General features: G+C 36.9%; 1 protein-coding gene across 1 annotated transcript in view; it reads right to left on the minus strand.

Annotated features, from left to right (window-relative positions):
- Positions 1–4,606: 4,606 nt before the first annotated feature.
- LOC145106570 (uncharacterized) overlaps positions 4,607–13,199 on the minus strand; it is a 57,436-nt gene continuing 48,843 nt past the window's right edge. The window contains exon 7 of the mRNA XM_079043533.1: positions 4,607–5,253. Coding sequence (XP_078899659.1) covers positions 4,607–5,253 — 647 coding nt within the window. The remainder of the gene's footprint in view (positions 5,254–13,199) is intronic.

The following is a 13,199-nucleotide window of genomic DNA, read 5'->3' on the forward strand; positions in this document are numbered from 1 at the left end:
TCTTGACCATAGACCCAGAGAACATTGAACGCGTTGAACCAGCAAAGAGGGAAACGACCTTTCACTAACTACCCCGTAACTCACGATATGCAAAAGTCATATGACCGCACTTGAAGATATAAGCCAAACGCAAACAGGGAAGTAAACTCATAGCTACACTTACCCAAACCCTTGAAGCGAAAAATTCCATCATGTAGTTCCCAACAATACTGCACTGAATCCGGACCTGCTGGCCTCTGAAAAGTTGACCCAAACTCTTGGGTCTCTTTCTGGGACCCTCCAATATATGCACCTGATCTGGTCCCCTCTTCCCAAGGTGTTTCAAGTCAATCCCTCGCTCTTGACTCTAGAAACCATATCATTCAGTGTCTCGCACCCTGACACACCCACCATCTCATTCGTTAAAGGCTTAACTGCAATAGCTGGAGTAACTTCTATCCTACCCGGGCTACAACTACTCCCAACACATAGTCCCCAATCCCGAAAGCGTGATATAACGCACAATCAATCCGTGCCATTCAATACAAGAGATCCACGGCGAACTCAAAACCCTGGCAGTCCTTCCACTAACTGGCTCACCACAGGAGCCGGGACCAAAGCCTGGTCCTTCCTCATGTGTGCTCATCCTCATCTGGTAAAGCAGCTATCCTCACTATAAGAGTATGACCAAGAATTCTCCTTCCCATAAGCTTCTTAGATTCTCCAAATCTCTCACGGATTCGAGTATGGATCCTATGCTTTCAGTAGTACGGGCCCATACTACCTTCCATACCTATCAATATTTTCCTCAGCAATCCTCCTGAATCCTCTAAGTCACCTAATCCATTGGTGCACCAAATATCCGCTAAACAGCAACACAATATCCACCATAGCACCTTCTAGGCTTCCCCTAGGTTCCCAACCTCACTGAACTGCCCTACTAACTCACTGGAGCATCTCATAGGCTTTCCTAGGGTCCTAACCTCGCCCTACCATCAGCTGCTGGAGAACTCCCCATGATGCCAGCCATCCACCTCCTGCATATCGTTATATCCACTTAGTGGATGACTCCCATCACTCAAGAGTTCCACAAAGCACAAAGCAAGCAACATTCGTGCAGTAGCACTCTGATCCAAAGGACTATCATAGAACATTCAGCCTACATATCGCAACTCGTGTTATCCTCATCCATCCATCCTTACTGTCGGCTGCCTTATGCATGCAAATTATACACAAAACTGGATCTAATAGACTGTCGAATAATAGACTCTACCCTAGGACCACAACCAGACAAGGAACAAGAAATAAGGCCAAATCAATTATTCTAAGGCTATAAAATCCTAACCGTATACAATTTTTGTTAGGATTGAAATCCTTGATGATCGTTTAGATTCAAAACAAGTAAAACAAGAACACTATGATGATACAAAGATGTTGAATGATTAACTGTCACTCCTCGGAAGAACTCTATTAAGAATTGCTACTGTAGAGGTGTGATTAGGGTTACAATACAAAATCAGAGTTAACAAAAATAAGATGCATGCATGCACCATAAATACTCTAACCCTAGAAATAAATACGGGAGGATAGGCCCAACCCGTTTACATAATAGACTTATACAAAAAGGGCCCAATGACGCAACATATAACACTCAACAATCTCCCATTTGCGTCAATTGAGGCATCAGTCCATTATTCTTGAATTCGCTTCTGCACTTCATAAATCTTCGGAATGAAACTCAATAGTAGCTTGCGAATGCGAATGTACCACTGGACCATGTCAGAGAAGCACTTGAGATCCTCCTTATTGTTGCCCTTGAATTCATTCACCATGTCCAATATAAACTCAAGATAAGTTGTGGTGTACAAATGTTTGTCAGGAAGAAAGAAGCAAGACTTGCGAAAGTCAGCTCCAGTTTGTTCCCTAGACTGATACACCATGAACCATCCTTCTTTGTGAATCTTCCCTAGCTTTAACTTTTCAAAATCTTTTGGAGCTTCCTTTGGAATAGCAAAAGGCTTATTTCGCAATATTGCTACTATCTCAACATCCATCTCACCAATCTCTGAAATGTAAGACTGCAACATAATTTGGAGATCGGACATGACAGGTTCGTACTTCTCCTTCTCCTTTAGCAGCATGTTATAGAGTACGATCCAGTCATAAGCATTCAGACATGGCAATTCTGCAAGTGTGAATTCGTAGACCTGACTCGTCGAACATTCGTTTTTTACACAACATGGGTTGAACTGCGAACCTGGAAGTAACATTAAGAACCACGAACAAGACTTTTGGAAAATCACAAGGATCTTCGTGCAAGAGTGTCGAAGATAAAGAAATAAATCAAAACATATCTGAGGAATTTCGTGATGTCTAAATAAAGACACACAACTATTGATCCTGGGCATAGATTTCTTCCATCGAAGTCAAGAGAGACTTTGAAGTGTCTATGTGGTTTCCCGTTGAAATACGATCAAATGTTTGATAAGAAACATTGAAAGACATCTTTTCTTCAGGTTAAGAGGGTGGCTTAATCTTCAACCAAACTACGAACTTGACATAAGTACGAAAGTTGGATGAAGTACTCGTGTGACGAGTGTAGTCAGCTGAACGAGTAGCTTAGAAATTATTTAAGTAACTTGGATAAATTTAGAAATCTCAAAAAAAAAATTGGATCATGTTGGGAAGAAATGTCTTAGTTCTAGAACATTTCGTCAAGATCTCTCAAAAGAAAAAGAGATTCCTTGGTACTGACCACGAACGTGGACATTCGTTAATTCCTTGGTGAAAAATCTAGAAATTTTATATGTTCACTGTCAATTCAGAAAGTGTATTGAATTTTGGGTTTCACTCAGTTCGTGATTGAACGAAACTAAAATCATCAACACAGATGTTGTGCAACCATAAACCTCAGTGGTAATGTATGAGAGTTTCAAGGGTTGTGATCATGGATGCGAAAGTGATGGAGAAAAGTAGAGATGGTTTAAAGAAACGAATGTACCTCTGCAGTGCGAAAGTGACCATGCAGACAACTCTTAACTCAGTGTGAGAAGAGTAAGGTAGCTCATGACTAAAGTGAATTCGCAGCCTGGTTGGGAAGAATCGATTGGTAGAATCAATTCATTAAGGTTTCACAATTGAGTCAATGAGGCTTAGGACAACATGCAGCAGCATGCTTCTAGGGACACTTAGCTAATGCATAGGTAAAGAATTTTATATATGCCCCATCACACGAATTGATAGATGTTACAAACATCCTCCATGAGCTTTATGTGTATCTAATATTTTTGGTATTTTTATGTTTTGTTAAAATAAAAGAAGTAAAAATAAACACAAAGAAAATATTTTTGGTAATTTTGGTTTTCTGAAAGGAAATAATACTGAAACAAATAAACTAATTTTGGATTTTTGAGATTTTCTGAAAAAGAATTAAAAACAGAAAATATACAAAAACGAAATAAAGATAAACAACAATATACATAAAGTACAAAAGGATATAAGAAAATTAAAAAAAAAATGAACAGTGGACTGCGAACTACTATGAACGTTCGCACCGATGCATATCTATAAAGTAGACTGCGAATGAACAGTTGACTGCGAACGTGCGCACCGATTCGCAGTGATGACTTTATTAGTGCGAAAGTGGTTTTGGAACGGATTCAACTTCCATCATTCCTAGCCCTTGAAGAATTCTATTAAAGGTTGTTTCAGGCAGGGCTTTTGTGAATATGTCAGCTAACTGATCAACGGATCTTACAAAGTGTATTTCAACGTTGCCATCTTCCACATGATCCTTGATAAAATGATACATCAGTGCGATATTTTTCATCTTTGAGTGTTGCACTGGGTTGTGACAAATGCGAATGACACTTTCAGAGTCACAGTAAATAGGGATTCTTTTCATGCTTATTCCATAGTCATGGAGCTGGCTTTGAAACCAAATGACGTGGGAGGTGCACGAAGCTACAACTATATATTCAGCCTCGGATGTTGACAAAGATACACACGTTTTCTTCTTGGATTGCCAACTAACAAGTTTTCCATTGAGAAATTGGCATCCTCCAGCTGTGCTTTTTCTGTCTAATCCACATCCCCCAAGGTCAACATCCGAAAATGCTTGTACAAAGAAGCCTGAGTTCGCAAGATACCATATGCCAAGAGATGAAGTTCGTTTTAAGTATCAGAAGATATTCTTGACAACCACCATGTGAGGTTTGCGAGGGTTTGCTTGGAACCTAGCACAATAACAAATAGAAAACATAATATTCGGTCTACTAGCTGTTAGATACATCAATGAACCAATCATCTGACGATAAAGAGTCATATCAGTAGCCGGTTTGTCCAGAGATGGTGTTAGTTTCGTTTCGAATGCCATTGGAACCTTCACTTTTGAGTCTCCCACCATTCCAAACTTAGCGAGTAAAGCCTTTGTATAAGCTTCCTGGTTTATAAAAATGCCTTCCTGCCCCTGTCTAATATTCAATCCAAGAAAAAAGTTTATTGGACCCATTGAACTCATCTCAAACTTAGCTTCCATCAACTTTCAGAATTCAGCTGTTAAGCTGGGATTAGTAGAACCGAAAATGATGTCATCAACATAAATTTGGACGATCATCAAATGGTCACCCTATTTCTTGCGAAAGAAGGTAGGGTCAACAGAACCTTGTTTAAATTTGGACATTTTAAGGAAACGAGTTAGAGTTTCGTACCAGGCTCTAAGAGCTTGGTTTACACCATAAACTGCTTTGTCTAGAATATAGCAATGATTAGGATACTTTTCGTTCTCGAACCCAGGTGGTTGCTCCATGTAAACTGTCTCTTCAAGTTTGCCATTTAAGAATTCACACTTAACATCCATATAAAATACCTCAAAGCTCTTGTGTGTTGCATATGCCAAGAAGATGCGAATGGATTCTAACCTTGCAACAGGTGCGAAAGTCTCTTCGTAGTCAATGCCCTCTTCCTGGCAATACCCCTTGACCACGAGTCTTGTCGTGTTCCTGATAACGTTCCTTTCTTTATCCATATTGTTTTGAAATACCCATTTCAAACCAACAACTGATTCATCTGGTGGAGTAGGAATTAACCTCCAAACCTTGTTTCTTTGGAACTCGTTGATCTTGTCTTGCATCGCTTGCACCCAATCCGAAGGATCTAGAGCAACATTAACCGTTTTTGGTTCTACTTTGGAAACGAATGAGTTAAACACGCAGAATTCCACTTTAGAGAACAATGCAGTTTGTTTCGCTTTTAGTTGAGATCCCGTAAGAACTCCTGCAGAAGATTCACTAATGACTTGGTTTTTCGGGTGATCTCTGGTCCATTTGGTCAGTGGAGGATAATTTGGATCATAAGATGGATCCAGTTCAGCATTCACCTCTTCAAATTCTGATTGGACATCCGAATCATCATTCGCATCTTGATTCTCCCCCTCGAATGATGAGAATTCTTTCACTTCAGGAATTGAGTTGTCTCCTACGAATGGAGGTTCGTGAATGATTTTGGTGTTGGGTTTTGAGCAATACATCATTCCTATGGTGTACATGCAAACCCTAATAGCTTTTAGATCTAGTTTGTCTAATGAACATGCAATTGAATATCCAAAGCTATAAACCCTAGATCTATCATATAAGAACTGAAATAAGGGTTTAGTAATTACCATTGATTGTTATATAGTAATAACAATCAATTCCTTGCTTTGATTGGCTTCAGGAAGCTTAGTGCCTCAAGTGTTGCACCTCTAATGGAGTCATAAACACCACTAAGCAATTAGATGAAGGAGAGAAGAGAGGGGAGGCACCAAAACGGCTGGAAACCCTAAAGGAACACTTAGCCACGTTTTTGGGGCATAGGGGTCCTTTATATACATGTAGGCTATTAGGGTTTGCAACTAGGAAACCCTAATCTGACTGCTTAGGCCCTAAGCAGCCCATGGACTCCTTTAACATATCCCTTGGACGAATTCCTTATGGGCTTCCCATAGAATTCGTCCAACCTATATATTATTAGGTGATCCATAGCCCAATTGTAATTATCTTATAGTTACAACTCCAGTCCCCTAAATTTAATTAATCTCTTTTAGTCACAAAATTAATTCTTGACTAATATTAATTAAACAATATGATTTCTCCTTTAATATATTATTCTTATAATATATTAATAAATCATAATTAAACCTTTCTCTCCTTAATTCATCCTACATATTGCTATGGTGAAGGCAACCCAAAAGGACCATGCTCATAATCGGGTCAAGTACCTACCAAAGTAGTTATGGACTTAGACACTAATCCAACAGTCTCCCACTTGGATAAGTCTAATAACTATTTGCATGACTTCAGAACCTGATCAGCAATCGTAGCTTTCAAAAGCTGCTGTCAACTCTCATCTTATCAGATACGCGTGTCCTTTAGATAAGAGATTATATATTCCTCCATTCTCAAGATATCGAATAGACATGAGACATGGATTTAAATCATTCTCTCTGTCTATGTATTGTTTCCTGACATCTGATTTATGACGACTAACAACAGACTGCAATTGAACACATCAACTTAGTCCCGGCTTGGCCAAGCGCTTAAGATGTCATCACTAAATCATCGAGGGACCCACATATATCTTTTATCCCACTTTGGGTAAAAGGAATGGATAAACTTCGACTCAAATGCTTGCTTGCACCTACTAATCGAATCACACACAACAATAAGTTTTATAACACCAAGTTACTGGTGCGTTTACTTATCATCAATGTGAAACCGACCAGCAAATAACAACTCACACGTCTCGGTTTCAAGAATATACAATGTTATCGTCTCAGTAATTACCCGTGATAAATCCATGAAGTGATTCAAGTGAGCGTGGGTTTAATCAAATACTCTAATCTCATCAAATCACTCATGAACTCTGTAGCAAACTTGTGCTATGTCTAAACACTTTAGACAATCTACAGACAAATTCATGACAGTCTTGCTTCATACCTACTTCCAACGTATGACCGACAGTGGAGGTTCGAATAACCCAGTTATTCTGGAAGTCAAAACATGCAAAGTGAAACACAACGATAATAATCAATCCTATATGACCCCAAACTCTTGAGTATAAATAAAACATCTTTTATGTAGTCACCATATTGATTACTCATTATTCATTGTTTAATGTTTCAGAAAATCAACTTTATTACTCGAATTATAACCACAATGTCCCATGCTCCACGCATGCACACTTTGGTTTCCTATGGTCCTTACTTTGTCAAATAGATCAATTGAAAAACATTTCCAATTAAACTCATTTCACAATTACCAATCCTTGTCATTAGTGTAAGGATACCAAATTCTTGCCACTTTTAGAATATGTTAGATTCTAACATTTTATGCAACGATCCTTTCGTAAAGTCATAGCATAAAAGTCATCAAGACTTGGCCAATGAAATCACAAAGTACTCTATCAGAAATTGTCACAAAACAATTCTATAGATGTGATGTCTCTCACTCAAAGTACATTCCTTCGAACATCCTTTTGCATAAAAGTTTCTAATCTACATAGATTCTTAATTTCCAACTCCCATTTATGGAAACATTTCCATATTTGCTATATGACAACTCATTCTAAATAGAATCTTATCTATTTATAATAATGTCAATATAGTCCATCCAATACTATACTTCCAACTACTCATAAGTGACCAATCCTTGGCGAACCTTAGATCATCCTTTGATAGTTGTTTAAATATTTTAGTCAAATCCAATTCTAGTCATTTTCCCTCTTAATGCCCTAGGCATTTGGAAAATTTTAGAATGGTCAAATATTATAGCATATGCAATCGATCCTATACCCGAAGCATATTGGACACGATGTATAATGTCTCACATAAAGACGTGATACTTTATCATCCTTCTGCCATAATATTTTATGTGTCATGTTCCCACAATTCGAACTATGAAGAGGGATGTCGTAATCATAATCGAATTTTGAGAATGCACTATGTATCCTTGACTAAATTTATTAACATTTCTCGATCTAAGCTTTAGAATTTTGAAACGAAGTATAATATTCTCTCCCTTAATTATAGCAAAACAACTTTTCAACCCTTGCAACTTTGCAAAGTGAATCTTTGTTTTCTATAATTAATATTGCTAACTTGCAATACTTACCATAATAATCATGCTCCCACTAACATGATGATTATTTTCTTACCAGCATAACACTTATGCTCCCACTAGCTTTGACATGTATTCAGAAAACAATTGAACTTCCAGAAAACAATGCTTATTGAATTCCTTAAGTTCATATTTCTAATACCTAATGCTTTGATAAGCCTTTATCTAAGCTTTTTAAGCTCATACACCTTTGCCTTAGATAGCTCACATGTGTGTCTAAACAATTCAGAATTTATGTTACTAAGTCCCAGATGTTTAGACTAATTGTCAAATCTCACAATTCGAACTATGAAGAGGGATGCCGTAATCATAATCGAATTTGAGAATACAATTTTCACAATTGCTGTCTTCTTAAAATCTCTCTTAGTGAAAGCATTTCCTCACAATCATTTTCATGAAGGAGGGAAACCTTATGTGACTTAGATTTTATGGTGTATGTGTTCCTATCCATGTGAATTTGTCAAAACGAAGGTTTGCGACAAATCCAAAACCATATGGACTGAACTTGTTCAATATTGATTTCTTGCCTCATGGTAACACGAGTTCCCACCATGTCTTCCAAGTGGTTTACCCTTACATATCAATGTACTTTCCATTGATCAAGGTGCTTTGTCTTTATGCATTCAAATGAGAACTCATAGAACTCACATACATATTTAGCTTAATTGGAATGGCACAGAAACAAAATAATGTCAACACGATAGGTTATAAACCTCAAGTCGTGCGCTAGTGATGATTAACTAGGTTTACTCTTGATTTGTTCTTGAAACTTTTCAAGACCATTAAGACTCCCACTGACTCTTTGACATATAAGATTCTCTTGTCAAGAAACATTTCTTGACAAACAAATATTCAAGAGTTAGTGTAGCCTTTTGTCAATTTTAACACTTCACACAATTGGTCCTGGTTGGTCTTTGTCTTATCCAAGACATCACAACTTACCAATTTCAAATGTGCAAGAATAAGAAAACTTTTCCAAATTCCACATTTGACGAGTGTTATAAACCTACTTAAGACTTGTCACTCAAGTCACAATCTTGGAGTATGACTCTTAAGACTTGATATTGGAACGAAGTATGATTGACTTATTGATTTAACTATTTCCATAATTCTCGATTCCTCTTCTTAGACATACAAATGCACTAAGACTCACTTAGAGGATCAATTGAGAAATAGTTCTTAATCATTAAGACTTATCATAAAACACAATAAAAGGTACTCTCCCTTCTTCTTAGAATAGAGAAACTTTTATCTTTCTGCCTACTTGATTCTTTTTATTCGTTCTGCTATTGATTGAAAGCCTTTCAATTAACTCAGAATTATACTTAATCTTATAAGTATAACCATATTTACTAAACTTTAGTAAATCATGACGAATATCTTTATCACTCTTGTGGTGGACTTGATCAACGCACAATCTAGTGTACTCAATCTCCTAGTCCTTCTCTTAACACTTTGTCAAAAAATAGTCTAATTTCCAAATATGAAGTTTCTCATTCATCACGCAACCAAGTTGTATGATTCCAAGTTTTTGTCCAATTGAAACTTGGGTGATGAGAATCTTCCTTTATTTGGCAAATTCTCGACATTTCCACAAATAACATAATTAAGAATCAAATCCATTATTGCTAATAGTAGAAATATTCAAACATCAATTTTTCATACATGCCACTGCAAGGATAAATAAATAAGACAAAATCAAAATTTATATTATTGCGGAAAAATTTGTCCTTACAATGCAATTCAACTGAAAAACGATGTTATCACATATTTCTTATCAATCTATCCTAACTCTAGAGTAGCAGCTCAAAAATCTGATCTTCGAATCCATGCGATCGAAATCCATTTCTTCATGATCAGATTCAGCACGCTTCTTCCTTAAGCTTCCTCTCTTTTCTTCGATCCTGTAAAACTTCAAAATGTAATCTTATCACATCATGTATTAAGAATCAAAGAATAGGAACTTATAGAGTTAGTTAATGGGTTTTACCTGAAGTAGAGCCATACGTCTTGACTCTCCCATCTCTTAGATCTCCCAGGTAAACAGGGCAGCTTCGTCTCTAATGCCCCTTCTCTTGGCAATAGAAGCAAATGGACACTTTCGGAATGGCACAAGGAACTATCTCAAAATTTACGTTTTCTAGATTCCCAATTTCACCATTTTCAATGTCCATTGAAGTTTGGGAGTTTGATTCACCAGACAAATTTGCTTGATCAGCATGCCAAATCATTACTGATTCAGCAGCGATAAGCAAATAGGTCAAATCAATGAGGGTCACGTCATGGTCCATCATATAGTACTCTCTAACGAACTCACTATATGATTCAGGAAGCGACTGAAAAACCCAGTCAACAGCCAACTCACCTGAAATCTCGACACCCAACATCCTTAACCTGTCAATGTGTGACGTTATCTCCAAGACGTGTGCACACACAGGTTTCCCATCTTCGTGTTTATTTGCTAATAGGGCTTAAGTGAGCTTGAACTTTTCAAGCCTTTGAACTTGTGGGTTAGGGAGAATAATTGGAGGAGGTGGAGGAAGTGAAGCATGACTCTCATTTCCTTGATCGTATCATGGATCGTCATCTTCATTTGGAAAGCTTGTTCCAAGGGACTTGGGAAGACCATTGTAAGATTTAGACATCTACAAAACGGGAGAAGAATCAAGTTAGTTGATAAGAATCCTTGATGTAACACCCAAATGAAACATCAAGGCTAGGATCCAACACAAAACTCTACAACCTAGAAGAGGGATGCCGTAATCTAGTTGCAGAATATTTGAAGGTAGGTAAATGACGATTTGCCAATTTCCACCATGAAAAACAAAAAGGAGTTTAAGTTTTAAATGAATTGAATCTCCTAGATCTTTTGAGATTCATTGAACTTTTCAATGGCATGTTTAATCTCGATTATGCCCTTCAAATTTGTGACTGGGATGCCGAGGATCACAAACAAGGTGTGAATAACCATACGAATCTACGTGATGCACTCAATGATACTATAACCTAATCAATGTGCCGGTTAACCACACACGCTCCATTGATCTATGATAAACATCGAGCCACCCTTCACTACCAGTGTCAACCCCAAATTAGTGTGTCGGTTAACCACGCACGCTCCACTAACGTTTGACAAGGGTACGAAGTGTAATTCCATGGATTAGCATACAATTTCACATTTTGCCTAAAGTAACTATGATTTGGGAATTTGTTAAAGCATTTAGTTACTTTGCACTTCATTATACTTATAATGGAAGGTTTCGTCCTATCCTACCCGTTCGGCTAACGACCCTCCACTAGTCAAGAGTGCGGTGGGTAAGAGTGGATACCCATTCAATCGCCATTTTATAGGCAATTTCCTTAAACACCCCTTATAGACCAGCTTCGTGAATGAGGCCTACTAACGGTAAGACTGACCTTTTACTCATACATATATAATATAAGACTTTTAATGTTACATATATTATAAGGGTATATTTTATACTTTTAAAATACTAGGTGATCTAATTTAATAAATTATACTTTTAATTTAGTTAAATGTAAACCAAAACTTCATGGGATTATTAACTCTCTTTTAATTATACATTTTAATTAATTAATAAAACCATAAGGGTGTAATTTGAACCTTTTCAAAAAAAATACGAGGGTTTTTAGAATTTAACATTTCAAAATTGAACTTTTAATCAACTTTTAAATTCCAAAACTTGAGGGCAAGTTTTGAAACATTTCAAAACATTAGGGTTTAACTATTTAAATTTCAAAAACAAAACTTTTAAGTTCAAATTTAAACTATAAAACTTAAAGGGAGTAATTTGAAACTATTCAAACTTTGTCAAGAACATTCTAGATCAACAATTCAAATAAGGCAATTATATAGTTTTGACCTAGTCTAATTTCTTGCAAGATAATACACCAAATAATTCAAATAATTAAATTTAATCATATAAGGAAGTAATTATTCAATTAATATGAAATTATCTTTTATTTTGGCAAAGATAATCACCCAATATCATAAAAATCCGATTTCTATCAATAAAAAACGTTTTGGTAATTATCCCACAGCAAAAATAGGCAAGAAACCCGAAAAATCCTCCATCTGACCCTCTGACTCGTCGAGACAGGCTTGGACTCGTCGAGTTCACTATGGACTCGGCGAGTCACCCAGTTGACTCGGCGAGTCAAGTCGAAAAACCTCAAAAAAATCGATTTTCAGCCAAAATTCGATCAAATAAGCATCAAATTCACTAACAAACAGCCCTAGTCTCTGATACCACTGATGGGTTTCGAGCAATACATCATTCCTATGGTGTACATGCAAACCCTAATAGCTTTTGGATCTAGTTTGTCTAATGAACATGCAATTGAATATCCAAAGCTATAAACCCTAGATCTATCATATAAGAACTGAAATAAGGGTTTAGTAATTACCTATGATTGTTATATAGTAATAACAATCAATTCCTTGCTTTGATTGGCTTCAGAAAGCTTAGTGCCTCAAGTGTTGCACCTCTAATGGAGTCACAAACACCACTAAGCAATTGGATGAAGGAGAGAAGAGAGGGGAGGCACCAAAACGGCTAGAAACCCTAAAGGAACACTTAGCCACGTTTTTGGGGCATAGGGGTCCTTTATCTACATTTAGGTTATTAGGGTTTGCAACTAGGAAACCCTAATCTGACTTCTTAGGCCCTAAGCATCCCATGGACTCCTTTAACATATCCCTTGGACGAATTGCTTATGGGCTTCCCATAGAATTCGTCCAACCTATATATTATTAGGTGATCCATAGCCCAATTGTAATTATCTTATAATTACAACTCCAGTCCCCTAAATTTAATTAATCTCTTTTAGTCACAAAATTAATTCTTAATTAATTCTTGACTAATATTAATTAAAAAATATGATTTCTCCTTTAATATATTAATAAATCATAATTAAACCTTTCTCTCCTTAATTCATACTACATATTGCTATGGTGAAGGCAACCCAAAAGGACCATGCTCATAATCGGGTCAAGTACATACCAAAATAATTATGGACTTAGACACTAATCCAACGTTTGCGAGG

Source organism: Lactuca virosa, chromosome 4 (genome assembly GCF_052849685.1).
Source record: "Lactuca virosa cultivar CGN04683 chromosome 4, Lactuca_virosa_CGN04683_v6, whole genome shotgun sequence".
NCBI lineage: Eukaryota > Viridiplantae > Streptophyta > Magnoliopsida > Asterales > Asteraceae > Lactuca > Lactuca virosa.